A 17,014-nucleotide genomic window follows, 5' to 3' on the forward strand; every position below is an offset into this window, starting at 1 on the left:
AAAAAAAATGCAACTTTTTTTTAAGGTCAATTTGGCTAAAACACCATTGAGGTTGGCGTACATGCTATAACACTTCCCCCCTCCTCTCCTCCTTTCCCAACCCCCCCCCCCCCCACACCCTTATGCGAGCATGGTTTGTAACCTTTGTTCTGACGTTTGGTTGGAGTGAAATGAGAGTGGATAAAGTTTTTCACCTAAGTCCACCATTGTTTTCCTTCCAAATTGGTTATAAAAAAAGGGGAAAGGAATAACATTAAAGAAAAAAGTACAAAATTATCCTCATTTTTCATCCTTTTACTTAATAGCATAATACTATAATAGTACTGTGGGGGAGGATTTTGTTCCACGCCCCGCAAGCTTATTGTCCTCTTTGGGGAGCCAAGCCCGCAAGGTTTTGGTTCTCGGCCCCGAGTACGGAAGTCCAGGATTTTCACCTCAGGTCAAGGGCTTTGCCTTGTAACTATTTTGGCTTGACACCTTTGTCCCACATCGGTTGGAGATGCGCCCCACTCATGGCTTATAAGCCCTTAGAGCAACCATGAGTGTACCACTACTACACCCCTTGGCCTGAGGTGAAAATCCTGGAATTCCATACTTGGGGCCAAGAACCAAAACCTTTCGGACTTGGCTCCCCAAAGAGGACAATAAGCTTGCGGGGCGTGGAACAAAATCCTCCCCCACAAGTGCTTTACTCTTTTTTTGTCCCACTTTCGGCCCTTCATATTTGTACAAGTATTGCTTAAAAAAAGAGAGAGGATATTTTTATAAGTTTATCTCTTTAAAATTTGATAAGTAGTTAAAATTTGATAACAAGGCAATTTGATTGGATATGACACGACATCTACACCCATTAAAAACAAATAAATCAAATTGTCACACTTTAATGTAATAACCTTACATAAATTTTTTTGTTAGTGTTACATTCCATTTCCATTACCCTAAAATGTGGGGTTTAAACATTTTTTTTTTTTAAACCGTGATTTATAACTTGAGTTTAGATTAAGTAGAGTAGGTGATTTTTGTTTTGTTTTGTTTTATTTTTTAATTTTTTTAATTTTTTTATAATTTTGGTTAAGTGAACCAATGGGAGGGTGAAACATGTGTGGTATAGGTTGATTTAAAAAAAAAAAAAAATGATGGAAGTTTATATTTTGTGTGTATGTATTGTTTTAAAGTAAAAACTTATGTTTGGTAATGTTGAAGAGTGCAGTGATAATAAGGTAGTTGACATGGTAAATGTGTATGATTATTGTGGTATCTTCGATTTTAATATTGAGACAATCCATGAAGCAGCCTGTCCTCCTTTGATTGCATCTTTCGACCCTATCCTCATGTGTGGAGGAAGGATCAGGCCTGTGGACACTGACGCAGTGACGCTAGTGAATATATACATTGGCCCAAAAATTAATTAAATTAAAACGTAAACTTGGTATCAAATTAGATTACAATTAGAAGCAAATTGGGATTGAATTTAGATTTTCATTAGGCTTCAATTTTATATAATATATATGATAAGTTAATCTCATTCATAATCGTCTTTAAAAAAAAAATAAAAGAAACATTATTATTTATTTTTCATTTAGTGAGTTCGGGGTATAAGAATGCATAAATATGTTCGTTTTCATTTGAAGATGCTATGTGTGGGGCCGGGGAGCTTATGATCCGGCCCACGCTCTATCCGGGCTTAGGGCCCGTGCCGAGGAGGTCGTGTGCCGAGGACGAATGATCAAAGGCCGAGGTGTCAAGGGGAACAGCTGAGGACAACTCTATCCTCGGCATTCCAGGACTTCAATGGGAAGAGCAACGTCTCGATGAAGGCTATCCCCGAACAGCCCCCTGAAGGGGATGTGAGTGGAATGGGGCCCACGTGGAGGTACAGTGCAAAATTGGATCAAGGAAAATACGTCCCCTCCGCATTAAATGCACTCGCCAGCATCCTGATCATGTTAATGAGAAAAGACGCTTGGACGGTGTAACTTCGATCATCGCAACTAACAGAAAGTAAGAAGGGACAGCTGATGGGACGGGTACAGAAGTAAGCACCTGCCTGACCAACAAGTGGAGGGCTAAGATCAACCAAGAAGGACTATATAATGTAAAAGTTAGTGCACCAAGAAGGAGGCTGGAAAAAATGGCCAAAATCCAGAGCCTCCCAGCCTGCCTCCAGGAGAAGGACTCCTAGGGTGAAAACGGCTTAACCATGTATGAACACTACGAAAAACCCACCGTCTGGTGACTGGGGCCTAGCCTTTCAAACCCACGCTCTATAAGTGATATTGTTTGGGCCTTTTTACGTGCGAACCCAACACTATTACGGGTCATTACAAATCGTGTCCTTACACTATGAATTTTATGATTTAAAGTTTAGGACATACTCTACTTTATCATACATACAGAAGAGAAAAAAATTTCATTTAGCTTTTTTCATTATTTTATTTCTCTTATATTACATTGTATATGTTTTATTTTATTTATGAAAACATTGTATATGTTAAAGCATGTAAAAATGATTGGGTGTGTATTGGTAATATACTTATATATATATATATATATATTCTCATTTGTCACATAAGTTTTTCTTTAAATGTTCCAATTCAATGAATACTTAAACTTAGAATATCCAATTTTCTACAAAACAAAGAGATTGCCAAAGTATAAAAAAAAAATCTTTTTTTTTTGAGAATCTATAAAAAAAAAAAAAAAATCTTTAAATATATTAATTCTGGCCAAAAAAAAAATTTTTTTTAAAATTTTAAAAGGAAATGAAGTAGGCACTCAGGGAGTGCAAAAAAGAGATGTTCCATTAAAAGGAAATGGACCAAAAATTACAAAGAAAAGCCGATCAGAACAACCGAAGATAAAGAAGTGGTTCGATAAATGTGCTTATGAATTAATTTTGGATGTGGTTCAATAAGTGCTTGTTTGGTATTGAGTTAAAAAACTAGTTTTTTTACTATTTGGTTTATTTTTACTATTATTTATGGATCTCATTGTACTTTTTGATATTATTTATGGGTGTCAGTGTACTATTTCAACTATCTTTTAGTTTTATTTACATACTTTCAGCAAAAAATTTTTAGTTTCAGCTAAATAAGCTGTTTTCAAACATACATTTAAGGTCTGTTTGGACTTTGGATACAAATTATTTTTGCTGAAACTGAAAACTGAAAACAATGTAGTAAAATAATTTTTAAATGGGTGAATAGTGTCGTGGAACCCATGAACAGTGCGTGAACAATGTCTTTTGGCCCTTGCACAGTACTCACATGTGATGTCACTGTTTACGCGCTAAAAAAAAAAAATCGGTAGAAAACATAAACGTGAGTTTGGAAACGCGGATCCAAACCCATATTTAATATAGTGGGACTCATAAATAATATCAAAAATTACAATAGGATCCATAAATAATAACAAAAATAAGCTAAATAGTATAAAAAAAGACTAGTTTTTTCAGCCAATACAAAGCACGCTAAACAGAGAAAATTGGTTTTTATTTTTTATTCAATATAACGTATATTAAAAAATGATTTAAGAAATATTAATCATGATTAAGGGGGATTTCATGGGGACTGTGCTGCTACTCTTTTATTATATATTTTTATAAACTAATAATAAATAGAAAGTTGTGCTTCAAAAAGGAAAGTTGTGCTTTAGGACCTACCTCCGATGGGGTATAATCTAGAGTGGATTAGTACAGTTTTGGGGGTACCCACTGAAGTTGGCAGCTTGGTAAATTTTACTTATTGTGTTGTTTTTATATGCTTTTAAGATTCTGTTTGATAAAGACTATTTATGTCAATTTATTTTATTATTTAATTTTTTTTTATTATTTATAAATCTTATTGTACTTTTTGGTACTATTTATGAGTTTTACTGTAATATTTTGGCTTTTTACTTATATTTACGGTATTTTCAGTAAAAAGTTTTCAATTTTGACAAAATAAGCAGATTCTAAATAGATTCTTAAGCTTTGTTTTTAAATTTTTTATTTATCTTGGAGTTCTATATATTATTATTGAGTCATAATAACAAAATTTATACCTTATTTCAGGTGTATACATCATCACTCATACAGAAAGTGGGTCTCACATATGCGTGTGACCTACTTGCCTAGTGGGTTAGTACACTTCCAATGGTCTCCATGGAAGTCGTTAGCTTAGTATTTTTTTTTTTTACTATTTTTGTCCCAATTTGTTTGTTCTCTATACCATTTTGGGATGTTCCAAAATATTGTCCTGTTTCTAAAAATAAAAATTATTAGTTTACTAATATTCCTATTATACCCCTACTTTATTTTCAAAACTGTTTGAAAAGAAAACTAACTAATATTTAAAAAAATCAATTTAATTTTAGTTGCCTCGTTAAGAATAAGTTTTTTTTTAAAAAGCTAATAAATTTATTTAAGGGTAGTTTTGTAAACTTATACATTTTTATAAGACAGACAAGATAATAAATGATGTTTTCCCTTTAAAAGTTTGACTTTTTAAATAGGATAAACAAATTGGGATGGAAAAAGAAAATTTTTTAAAAAATAAAGCCGTCAGCTCAGTAAATTTTACTTGTTAACCTGTTTTTACTTTTTAATATAATTTAACCTTTTTATTTTATTTTATTTTTTTTAACCTTGGAGTTCTATATATATTATTATTGAGTTAAGTTAACGGAAAATTATTCCTTGTCTTAGGTGTATACACCATACACCATCTCGCTTGAAACAAGTGGGTCCCATAGTTGTGTATGACGTTCTACTTGCTGAGCGGGTTAGTACTATTCCGGTGGTCTCCACTGAAGTTGCAAGCTCGGTAAATTTTTTACTTGTTGGCTTATTTTTATATGTTTTAGGCTTTTTTACCTAAAAAAAGAATTTATGCCTCCCGGAGGAATGTTCGCAAGAAAAAGTGATTCATATATTCCTATTTTGAACACAAGAAACCAAAGAACTAACAGAATTCTAGGAAGTAATAAGTTATTTATCTTGCAAGTTTGGATCCTTAGCACTCAAATCTCACTAACAGTGTTGCATGTTTGAATTCCTTGGTGTGATGATGCATCATCATCATCATCATCATCATCATCATTATTATTCAATTTGAGGGGGAAGAGATAGGAAGATGTGATCCAAGATGAATGTGAAGGAATATTATAGTACCATCTTATTGCCTTTTTTAAGTCACAATTGAAATCCAAGGTGAATGTGTATTTTATACTTACCTTTTTAATCAATGTTGAGGAAGAGATCAGCCAATCATGACACTTCAAAAGACATTGTCTCATCTAGGACAACTGGGTATAATGACACTTGCTTACAATTCAATAATATCAATGCAAAAGTTTTTAATTAGGTTCTAATACTTTTTATTTTTTTAATGAAGTTTGCCTCTATGTTTCTCATAAAAAAAGTTATAATACTTTTTGGTCCCTCAAGTTTTGGTTCTTTGTTATTTTGGTCCATTAAATATAAAAGCTTGCAACTAACATCTCTTACTTTATATCTATCTTTTATCTCACAAAAAAAAAAAAAAAATCTTACTTTAAAATTGTTTTTAATTCATTCTCAAAAAAAAAAAAAATCGTTTTTAATATTATCTTCTTGTCAAGATCTATTAACTGTAAACATTGTTTACTTTTTTTAATATATAATAAATACTTTTTAAACTACGTCTTAAGATTCAGGGCAAAAAAAGAAAAAAAAGAGAGACATGAGGCTAGTTTCTTCTTAGGTTCATAGGTTCTAATATTTTTAGTAATATTTGTTGGAAAAATTCTTGTATGAGATGTATGTCTCAATGACACGTGGGACCCACATGTCATTGAGACATCCGACTCACACAATACTTACTCTATTTGTTGTTGTGTTTGCACATAGTTGGACCCACAAGACTCCAACAAAAAAATTATAATATAGCTAGGGATCTTGTACATGAGCTTTAAAATATAAATAAAAATAAAGAAATCTCTTAAATTCGTTGAGAAAATGAACTATGCTATCTATGCGTAAGAGGTGGATGGTTTATTTTATTTTATTTTATTTTTGTCTTTGGGCTTAAAGAGGTGGATGGATTTAAAGGAAAAACGTTTCAAAAAGACTCTTTACTTTTCCATAAACAAAAAAGACTTTTATTCTGCTAAGGTATTTTATAGTTTCAAAATGACTTTTATTATAGGATTTTTGTACTGCTTTTTGATTTTATTATTAGCTTAACAATATTAATTCTTGTTATCTTAATTATCGCTGCGATTAAAATTGATTGAAATAGGAAAAAATTCTTTTAATTGTCATAATCCATTTCATACTTCCTAAAACAAAAGTCTAATAAGTGGATTTGAGGAACAAGATCCTCTTAATTTCACTTAGAATGAAGAGAGTCAATTTCAAGATTAATTATACAAAATACCACATCATTTAAACTTTTAAATGATACAACACTTATTAGTGTTATTTATTTTATAATCAATTATTATAACAAGTAGAAGAGAGATTTGAACATTTGTTTTCCATATAAAGAAAACGTAACACAAATATAAGATTTGATTTAAATCATATTGAATATTTAGTAATATTATAATACATTTGGTACATATTTATATTTGTAATATTTAATCTATATCATAAAATGAATTTATCAAGTGGAGAAAATCTTTTTTTTTTTTCTGCATTTAAAAAAAAATTAAGGATCATTGATTTTATTTTTAAATAAAAAGGATTGCTGAATTTTTTTTTTTTTTTGAGTGTAGGATTACTAAACTTGAGATAAAAGAATCACAACTATACATGTTTTTGTTTCCTTTTGTTTCATCACAACAATGATATGATTTTTTATTTTGTTGTAGAAGAGAGAATGTGAATCTTTCTAGTCCACAACAATAATATGAACACCAATTAGTTTTAGACAAGTACATACTTTATAGCCTATAACTTTTTTTTTTTTAATAGAGATAATTACATCATGCTGCTAACTTTGCAGTTCGAACCCTTTCCCTCCTAGACCCCCAAGGATTTTATGCATGGAGAGGTGTCAATTCAGTTATAAGGCCTTTGAACTTTATAACCTATAGCTGATTATTCAATATTCAACTCCTCTAGTAGAAACTTTTGAAGCAATTTATTCAAAGTAAACATCGCATCTTAAACAACATGCGGGGTTCTTAATATTCTCAAACCTCATTATGACACCAAAATAGGTAATTAATAAAAAAAGCCAAAAACAACACTCTCTTTCTTAATTTATGGTAAGGGTTTTGAAGACTATGAGAAATTATTATTTACACCGGGAGGACTGCTGATGTGGTCCTCCCTGACCAATCTCAGTGGTCCTCCCTGACCAATGAGATGATACCATCTATATAAATATATGTGTGAGCTTCCTAATTAGCATAATGAATAAAAAATAAAAAACACTAGATGATGTTACATTTGCATAAATAATAACATTTTATTAGTTGAGAGGTCAGGAGGACCACGTCAATAGTCCTCCTGGTGGACCTAATAATTTCTCCTAAGACTATAGCACAATATCCAGTTCATTAAACAAAAACCAAAAGAGTTTGAGTAATGGCTTTTGACACCTTCAGAGAGCCTTGAATGGTCTCTACCAGTTCCAAGTGTTCAAGAGCTTGCAATCCAAAGGCTTGATAAGGTGCCACTTAAATATGTAAGGGATGACTTGGACCAGATAACTCCTTCCAATCCTTCTCTTCGTGTACCTTTGATTGATATGAACAAGTTGGTCAACCCAGAATTCAATGAAAAAGAGCTCCAAAAGCTTCACTCTGCATGTCAAGAATGGGGAGTTTTTCAGGTAATTAATACAAAAACATTAGGCACTAGTACTTCGTTTTTGTTGTTGTTCTTTCTTCTTCTTCTTCTTATAATATGAGAACATTAGGTAATATATATTGCTTTTCTTTCATTTTCCTTCATTACCTTAGAAAAATATGATCTTGAGGAATATTTTGCTTAGATATTTCTAATCAAAACATGCTTGTTTATGGCTTTTGTTGTTCATATACTAATGAAGCTCTTCCTATTGATCAAAATTCACCTTCTATAACTGCACTTTCTCTTTCTTCTTCTCTTATCTTTATTCTCAAAATTCTTTACTAATTAATGAGTTTCAAAAGACCATGCTTTCTTCTTAAAAGCAACTTTCTATGATATGAAATAGATCGCAAGAACTTCAAGGGCTCTTGAAGACAAATCAGATGTCCAACAAAGTGATAATGAATATGACTTGTATATGTGGCTTAAATAGATTGTAGCTTATATATGTGGCTCAAATAGGTTATGTTTGTTTTCATGTGCACTGTGCAGAGTTCATGTTACAGTTCATTAAGATGCAATCTCATTAATTATATTATTATTCTTTGTTTTCCATATATATATATATATATATATATATATCTAATTAAGTAGCTAGTTAACATAATTTCAAAATTCAATGTACACTGGCACTTTAGGATATTACTAAACAATTGAGAAAGCAGTTCCTAGTGAACCATATATGCATGCATAAAGTCTAATTTATGAAATAATAAAATATTTTGCTTGCCTTTTGTTTTTGTTTTTTTTGTTTTTTTTTTCTTCTAAATGAAGTAATAGATAATAGATAAAAAAACACCATCATGCCTGCATGACGAGTAAGGATAGAGAGGAAAATTTCAGTCAAGAAGATATGTATAAATTACAAGCATATGATAGAGACAAGCCAGAGTTTCTGTGCAGCTATCTTGAATCTCTCAGAATAATTGTAAATTAAATTGAAGGGAGAGTGTTCTAAAAGTATTTTTTTTAAAGAAGATTTTATTGCCCTTTGACTGACTGATAGTTTTTCATATTTTTCAAAAAAGAAAAAAGAGAGAGAGAGAGAAAAAAAAAAGAGAGTAAAATAGTAGACAAGGAATGCATTCATGACATGGAGGTCTTCTGATTGAAAATTTGTTAGCCATAATTCCTTACCGTTTGCCAAGATAATAAGCCTTTTTGCCTCCTTCAGTTATGCTAATTTGATTTTTCAATATAGTAGAGTCAAAAAGAATCGAAAGCTTGTTGGCTGAGTCAAAAGTAATTACTTATTATTATTATTATTATTATTAGGGTAATTATATAGTAAGCACCACCTGTGGAGATGCTTTAGTGGTAAGAAGTCTACCAACTCTTTACCTTATGTGTTTGAAGTTGAGAGTTCAAACATTAATATATCCCATTAATTATGTGCATGATTCCACATCATTCATGAATAGGGTTCAAGTGGACCAGAGAGTCGGAGACAATAAACTCACATGCCCAAGATCTTTTTTTTTTTTTTTTTTTTTTTTTTTTTCAATTTAAAAAATAAGAGTTCTGGTCCAAAATATAAAACAAAATAATAAAAGTAATATTTCTTCCACTTATATACTAATTAGTAAGAGATGTTAAAATGGTGAGACCCACCATGTGTGTTACATGTGCTTTAGAAATGAATATCACTTAACTCTATCCATAGCCACATTAAGACAAGTTTCAATTTCAGGAAAGATCCAAACAAGTCAATTTTTTGAGTATTAATAATGCATTATTACAAGTCCAATCATATATGATGATGTTTACTGGGGTTAAAACACTGTATGTACTAATCATTGCTAAACTTTAAACATGATTCAATAGTTTGTTTATTCCTTAATCTTGCATATGATAAAGTTGTGATTTACAACTATGTTTTATATTAGCTTTATTTCATGACAAAAAGTGTTGTAATTGCTTTAATTTTGTTTATTGTATTTTGTGAGATTTTATTGTATTGAGTTTAGTATTAAGTTGGTGAAGACTCAAACTTAATTAAACACACCCATCCTTTAGAGAGAGAGAGAGAGAGCAACTCATCCTTAGTGATAAATCATTCTAGCCTCTTCTCCTTCCCTCTTCCATTCTCATACATTGAGAGGAGATTTGTATTCAAACATAACTCACACTTATTCAGAGTGTAGAGAGTGTTTTGGAGCTTGGGAAGCTTTGGAGATTTGCCAAAAGAAGCCGGTGAGGTTAGGCGGATGCAATTGGGCGTATTGTGTGATCCAGAGAGCTAGAGAAGACAAGGCTTCGTTAAGTCAGTTGGTAGCAGGAGCTTGGAGGGCTCAAGTACATTGGGTAGACTAGACTTGGAGGGTCTTTTGTTATTCATGTACTCCAACTTTATTATCTAGTAGATCGATTACCAGTTGGAGGGCGGCGGAGAGGTTTTTTGCCGAGTTCTTTAGTTTCCTCTTCGATAACACATCTCGGTGTTATTTGTGTTTGCATCCTTCTTCCATACTCTTTTAGTTTTCATTTTATTGTTGATATTTGATGAATATGGCTTAGAGTAGTTTATTGTTTTTTCGCTCGCGTTTACTCTATTTCGCACTTAATCTAAGTTAGAGAAAAATCAACTGAGCCGTAATTTTTAATTTGGGGGTCTAAACAGCTCTTGTGTTTTCATACAAATTCGAGTTTTCACAGATAATAAACCACGGAGTTTTTGATGAATCACTAAGCAACATGAGAGAGCAAGCTCAAAAGTTCTTTGACCTTCCTTTGCAAGAGAAGAAACGTTGTGCTCAGAAACCAGGAAGTCTAGAAGGTTATGGTCAAGCATTTGTAACTTCTGTGAAACAAAAGCTACCGTGGAATGACATGCTCTTCCTCAAAACTCTTTCCCTTCAAAATCGAAATTTGAATTTCTGGCCAGAAAACCCTCAAGAGTTCAGGTAAATTCTAACTGAGTCATACGTTTGACCAATTGATATACCTACACGTATGATTCATGCATATAGATATAGACACCTAGCAATATGCTCACATGATGGGATGCTAGCTTAAGCATAAATTTATCTAAGTCATCATATATGGGTGAAGTGGATTTTCTTTTCCCAAAGTGTTGTCTATAGTGTTAACGGTATTACTAAAATATCTAGGATATTCTAAACTAGAAGGTCTTTTATATATATATATATATATATATATATGATAGGATTGGTCTCTATGATATACCTACACTGAATCTTTTTTTTTAGTGCAGGTGAAATTTGAATCCAAATCCCTTATTTAATTATAAGAGATTTTACCTGCCGAGTGTCGGGAACATTTTTGTGACAAGGGTTGAAAATGTGAGAACGGCCCAAATCTTCCCTTGGATTCTTTAGAAGTGTTTATTGCGGAGAATCAAGCCCAAAATTCCAAAAGTATAATGAACAAAAGGCTAATGGTGTTTTGACAAGAGAGAATCAAAATGCTAATAAAAAAAGTGCAGAAAAAACATAAAAACATAACAGGTCTGAAAGTTCGACCCACAGTCAACAGGAAGAGGAAATTGAAAGAGATTGTGAGGAAGAGAAGGAAGGTTCCCCTGCACTCATATTTCCACCCCTATGCTTCAGAATTGCGAAAATGTTAGTTGGTTGAATGGGTTTAACAAAAGTGTAGAAAAAACATAAAAACATAATAGGTTCGAAAGTTTGACCCATAGTCAGCGAGAAGAGGAAATTAAGAGAGGTTGTGAGGAAGAGAGGGAAGGTTACCTTGTACCCATATTTCCATCCCTAAAGTTTAGAATTGTGAGAATGTTTCTTGACTTAGTGGTCTCTCAAGTTTCAGCTCTATAGGGAAAATGTGGTTTTGTTCCTTTAGAATCTGATTGAGGCCTTTTGTAATGAACTTGGGGTGCTCTAACTGACTGTTTTTGGTCAATAAAAGAGGCTTTGAACCCCAAGATATCAATCAAAGAAGTTATGGCCAGGTTTGATTTAACTAGGTAAGAGAGATGCCTTGCTTTTGCATAATTTGGGAAATAAAGTATCCTAAATTCATGGGTTGATGTTTCCTAGACATGGAAAGTCCTTGGAGATTGCATTTGGTTGTTGCAGCAGACAAAGCATGCCACTTAAGGTCAGCTATGTGTTTTAGGCAAAAAATGGTAGAGCAGAAAAGTTGGGCCACAGTCAGCTAGAGCATAAAAGCTCTTTTGGGGTGGAAATTTCGTGTACAAGACTTTTTCCATGAGCCAGAGGTGCTACTAGTGTCTCTTGCCCACTTGGTAGCATGCATGGGCTGGGCTCATGCAAAAGGTCTGAAAGGAAACCGACTTATACCCTCCAAACCACATTTACTCAAATTTCCCTAGTAAGTTGCATAGGCTAGGGCCATGCTTAAAAGAATAAAATATAATACAATACATGAATTAAGCCACAAGGAAGTGGAGCTTGGTTGAATCGGGTTTATACAAAATGTGTCACGAAAATGGGTATCAACACCGAGTTAAATGGAACTCACATAATAATAAATAGTCTTCTTATTCATTATTCATATTTTAGAGTTTGGAAAAAGTACTTAAACATTTTTTTTCCTTTTTTGGAGTATAATTTTTTTTTTTCAATTTAATTGGTGTGAATTAGAAAAACTTTGGAAACTTAATCTGAAGATATGAGTAATGTGGCAGTTTCTATTGTGAGGTTCATAACCATGGGGCTTGGACTTGAGGCTTAAAAATTTAATTTGTGACACTTAGGGTCTATTTGGGATCTGCTTATTTTGCTGAAACTGAAAACTTTTTGCTGAAAGTACTCTAGATAAACGTAAAAGTTAGCTGAAATAGTACAGTAAGATCCATAAATAGTAACAAAAATAAACTGAATAGTAAAATAAGTTGGTAAAAATAAATTTTGCCAAATAGACATTTATAAAGAAGGAAAGTACTAAGTAAGGATGAATTTCTATCCTCCTCGTCCTGAACCTGAGCGTGTTATTGGGCTTAATCGACATGCTGACATCTCCTGTATAACTCTTTTACTTGAGTGCAGCGATACGCCAGGATTGCAGGTTTTGAAAGACGAAAACTGGGTTAATGTTGAACCTGTCAATGGTGCAATTGTTGTAAACCTTGGCCATATCATGGAGGTAAATACTACAAGTTACATGTTAATATTTGTTAGATTGTCATAGCAATATTGTAGATATGTACTGTTAACTATGGTTTTTAAATTTTTTTATTTTATTTTATTTTTTATGTATAATATCTCTTTAGTATTCTGAAATTTTAATGTGAGTTATGGTACCGTAAAATCCTTTGTCGTTAAATAAATGATTACTTCCTTGAAATACATAACCACACCCGAATTATTTGAAGATAACAGACTACAAGATTGCAGTAGAAAAAGTACAAATGCAAGGTAAACATAGTTAACAAACTTATAGCATTTACTTTGATCATGTAGATTATAAGCAAGGGGAATTACAAAGCCCCAGATCATAGAGCAGTGGTGAACAAGTCAAAACAAAGGCTGTCAATCGTGACTTTCTGCTATCCCAATTCATCAGTGGATATTGGACCAGTTGAGAAGCTTATCATGTCAGGAAGCCCACCTGTATACAGGACCTTAACAAATGCAAAGTATTTTCATGACTTTTACAATCGGAAGCTTGAAGTTCATTCATTGATAGCCTGAAAATCTAATTGTCATAAATTGGGCATTTAATGGTGAACCCTCCAATGGACTTAATCTAAGAGGCCAACTGGCCCTTCTCAGCTCAGGTTGTAACATTTAAGTAATGGGTGCAACAGCTTTTAGATTTTGGTTGTTTTGGCAAAAAGATAAGGCATGCAATGCATGCAATATATTTTCAACTTAGCATAAGAAAATTGCAAGGAAAAAAATAACGAAATAAAGAAAGAACAAAGAAATCTGTTTGATATTTATTAATATATATACTTTGCCAAATGGATTGATGTGTCTGAAATAGATCCCATGTTCTACGACACTATTGATTTTTCACCCAACACCATCATTCTTCTACAATTCACGTTCTTTCAAAAGCTTCACAATATAATGATGTACATTTCTCTATTTCCACCCCTACCTCTCCCCCCCCCCCCCCTTCTTCCTTATTCTTTTACCTCTCTTTTACATATGAATAAGGTCCTTTAATTACCAATTCAAGAAAAATAATGAAAAATCAAGGAAAAAGAAATTTGACATATAATAAAATAGTTATAAAAAGTACATGAATATCTTTAGAAACAAATGAAAAAAAAAAATATTACAAAAAAGACTAATAAAATCTAAAGAAAAAAAAAAGTTACAAATATAAAACATTACAAGATTAACATTCTTTTTCTCTACTATATGCCCTGAAAAAAAAAAGAAAAAAAGAAGAAAAAAAAGAGGCTCAAAGTATTCAAAGCATCAAAGCCAAAAGCATGCTTAAAAGCACTTTTAGCCTAAATTTATTAATTAATAAGACAAATTAATAAACTTCCGTGCCCATCAAATTGTCCACAACTCAACCGAATCCAACTCAGATTATAAAATTCTCACGATTTAAGTTATTAGGAGTTGACTTGGTCTACTAGTGATGCTTTGCTTTGTCCAAATTTGAGGCACATTATAATCCACTTTTATGTGTCAGGGAATTTTTGAACCTCAAGTCCAAGTTCCATGGCTATGAACCTTACAATAGAACCGCTACCTTCCTCATATCTCCAAAATAAAGTTTCCAGAGATTTTCTAATACACACAAAATTGGAAAAATTTATATAACACTAGAGAAAAGAGGGAAAAAACTCTTACTAATTACTTTTCTCCTAACTCTAAAATGAGAGTAGTATCATTAGAATAATGAATAAGAGGACTAATATTTATTCATTAAATAAAAAAAAAAATGGACTATTTACTATCATGTGGGTTACATTTAGTCTGACAGTAAAAGTTTCTAAAAATGGAATAAGAAAGCTGGATTCTTTTTTTGAGAAACAAACACACACACACACAAGGGAGAGAGAAATAGGTTTTAATACAAAGACACACCACAATTCTACTCAAAAGATTCAAATCTTGTTTATCCATTTGGATTTTAAAATATGTTTTTTGGTCTTTCTCTTTTGCAAAATAATCTAACTTTTAACATTTTAGAAATAAACTGGTTTTGAGCCTTTTATCATCTATTTAATATAAAAATTACTAAAAACAATGTATTTTAATTAACACTATGTAAATAAATTACCAAAAACTAAAAGTCAAACGCACTTCAAAAAAGAGACATTGGCCAAATTCTGATACCATAATAAAAATAAGATAAGGTGTGCTGCACCAAACCTTTAAAAATGATTGCTAAATATGCAGTTGACCCAAGTGGAAAGTTACAAGATATAGAGCATGTCTGCTTCAAGATAATAATCCTCAAATCCAAAAGGAGAATTTTAGAATCCACTAGAAAATATAGGAGATTTGAGCTAAACTTGAAATAATACCTACAAAAAGAATTGATTTGAGGCTTTATGTCATAGTACTTGTCTGAGAGTATGTTTTGAGGTTTTATGTCACAATGGATGATTTGGATGTTGCACTCTTCATGTAAGTACATTAGGCCTCATGCTATTCCAAAAGCAATTTGTACTCTTTGGTGATAAAGCTAGCTAAAGAGCCATTACTCATGTACTCATATACTAGAAGCCGGTGCTGCCCCTCATCACAATAACTGAGCAAACGAACTAAATTCTTGTGATGAGTTTGACCGATCACGCTTACTTCTGTTTTGAATTCCTTCTCACCTTCTTCTACCACCTTACCTAACCTCTTGACTGCAACAAATATTTTAGAATCTGATGGAAGGACCCCTTTATTAACAGTTCTGAAAGCACATTTTCCCACTGTTTGCTTGAAGCCCCTGGTTGCTTCTTCGAGCTCTTTATATGTATAGCTTCTCACATTTGTTGCAAGTGTGCTATCAATATTCCATTGTGAATTCAGCCTTTTGCTTTACAAGTAGATAAAAGCCACAATACCTGGGATGTACGGACGCGGAAAAACGGCCGCTGCACTTGCGTTCGATGCCGCTGCCTGCGCATCGGTGCCATGTCCAGTTTTTTTTTTTCCCGACTTGCGTCGATTTGAGTTGAATCGGGCCGATTTGCGCCGACTCGGGCCGTATCGGGCAAAACCGACAATTCAGGCCGAAAAAAAAAAAAAAAAAAAAAAAGGTGCAAAACCGTTTGAACTTAATAACAAACCCTAAACTATCTCAGTTCTTAAAATACACTTACGCACCATTCTTCACTTCAATCTTCAGCTCTCTCTCACTCTTTGTTCTCTATCTCCCCTCTCGGCATTGAATCATGCACCCCCCCGGAGAGAAAGAGGACAGCCTGAGTGGGACTCGAGTGGATGCCTTCTACCACTACTTGGACCCCTACCTCACTCATCACTCTATCTTTCTTTCTATCACTACGAACTATGATTGATCAATCAATGGAATTTTTTTTTCATTTTTTTTTTTTTTCACTTGGACTTGAAAGTATCCAACAATTTCCCCTTCTAGTTTGATACTATGGACCATAGTCTATGGCGTTGTCTTTGAACAGGAACTAATGCGTTTGACACTTTTTGTACCCTCCAAGACTTTGTACTTTTACGGTTTTACCCAAGTTGGAGTCCTCCAATTTCAGTTGAAAACTACCAGTCTGATATTGCTTCATTAATTTTCCACTTATGTGGCCTTCGTTGTACCCTCCACAGCGTAATTTTTTTTAATTTTTATAATTTTTTAAGAATATTTTAATAGTAAAAATATATAGAAAATAAAAATAAAAATATTTTTAATAATTTTTTAATTACCACACCTACTCTCTACCTTTTCAAAAATTGCCCAGGCCTGCATCTCCACCCGAATCCTCAAACACACACATGCTTCTTAGTACAATACTAGCTATGAAGAATAGGATATTAAGAAATGCAGAGCTGCCAAGGAGTAGTGCCAAGACAACTACCATAGACTGGTCTTTCTCATCTGAACCTATATTTTCCTTGATGAGAACTATGCTAGTATTACTTTCGCGATATCTTCCATTGGACAGAGGAAACTTCTTCTTCCAACATGCTTATAATATCCTTTGAATACCGCAACAATCAGATCACATATAATAGAAGATTAAGATAGAATTTACAATTGAGTAAATTAATAATAATGATACCTATTTTTTGTTTGTGGCTATGTGAGCGTAGGTAGGAA

The 17,014-nt window shown here is 32.7% G+C and overlaps 1 protein-coding gene across 1 annotated transcript; it reads left to right on the forward strand.

Moving 5' to 3' along the window:
• The first annotated feature begins 10,513 nt into the window (after nucleotides 1–10,513).
• Nucleotides 10,514–13,455, forward strand: LOC126722814 (protein SRG1-like). The gene is made up of 3 exons (XM_050425955.1): nucleotides 10,514–10,722; nucleotides 12,811–12,907; nucleotides 13,225–13,455. Exons 1-3 carry the CDS (start codon nucleotides 10,514–10,516, stop codon nucleotides 13,453–13,455), a joined length of 537 nt encoding a protein of 178 aa, XP_050281912.1.
• Nucleotides 13,456–17,014: the final 3,559 nt, after the last annotated feature.

This window comes from Quercus robur, chromosome 4, assembly GCF_932294415.1.
Source record: "Quercus robur chromosome 4, dhQueRobu3.1, whole genome shotgun sequence".
Taxonomy (NCBI): Eukaryota; Viridiplantae; Streptophyta; class Magnoliopsida; order Fagales; family Fagaceae; genus Quercus; species Quercus robur.

Bases quoted from the DNA above. Each gene is read 5' to 3' on its own strand.
- LOC126722814 (XM_050425955.1), top strand. From the start codon at position 10,514: ATGAGAGAGCAAGCTCAAAAGTTCTTTGACCTTCCTTTGCAAGAGAAG. The intron at 10,723-12,810 runs GTAAATTCTAAC...ACTTGAGTGCAG, and splicing joins GAAAACCCTCAAGAGTTCAG to CGATACGCCAGGATTGCAGG. The intron at 12,908-13,224 runs GTAAATACTACA...TTGATCATGTAG, and splicing joins ACCTTGGCCATATCATGGAG to ATTATAAGCAAGGGGAATTA.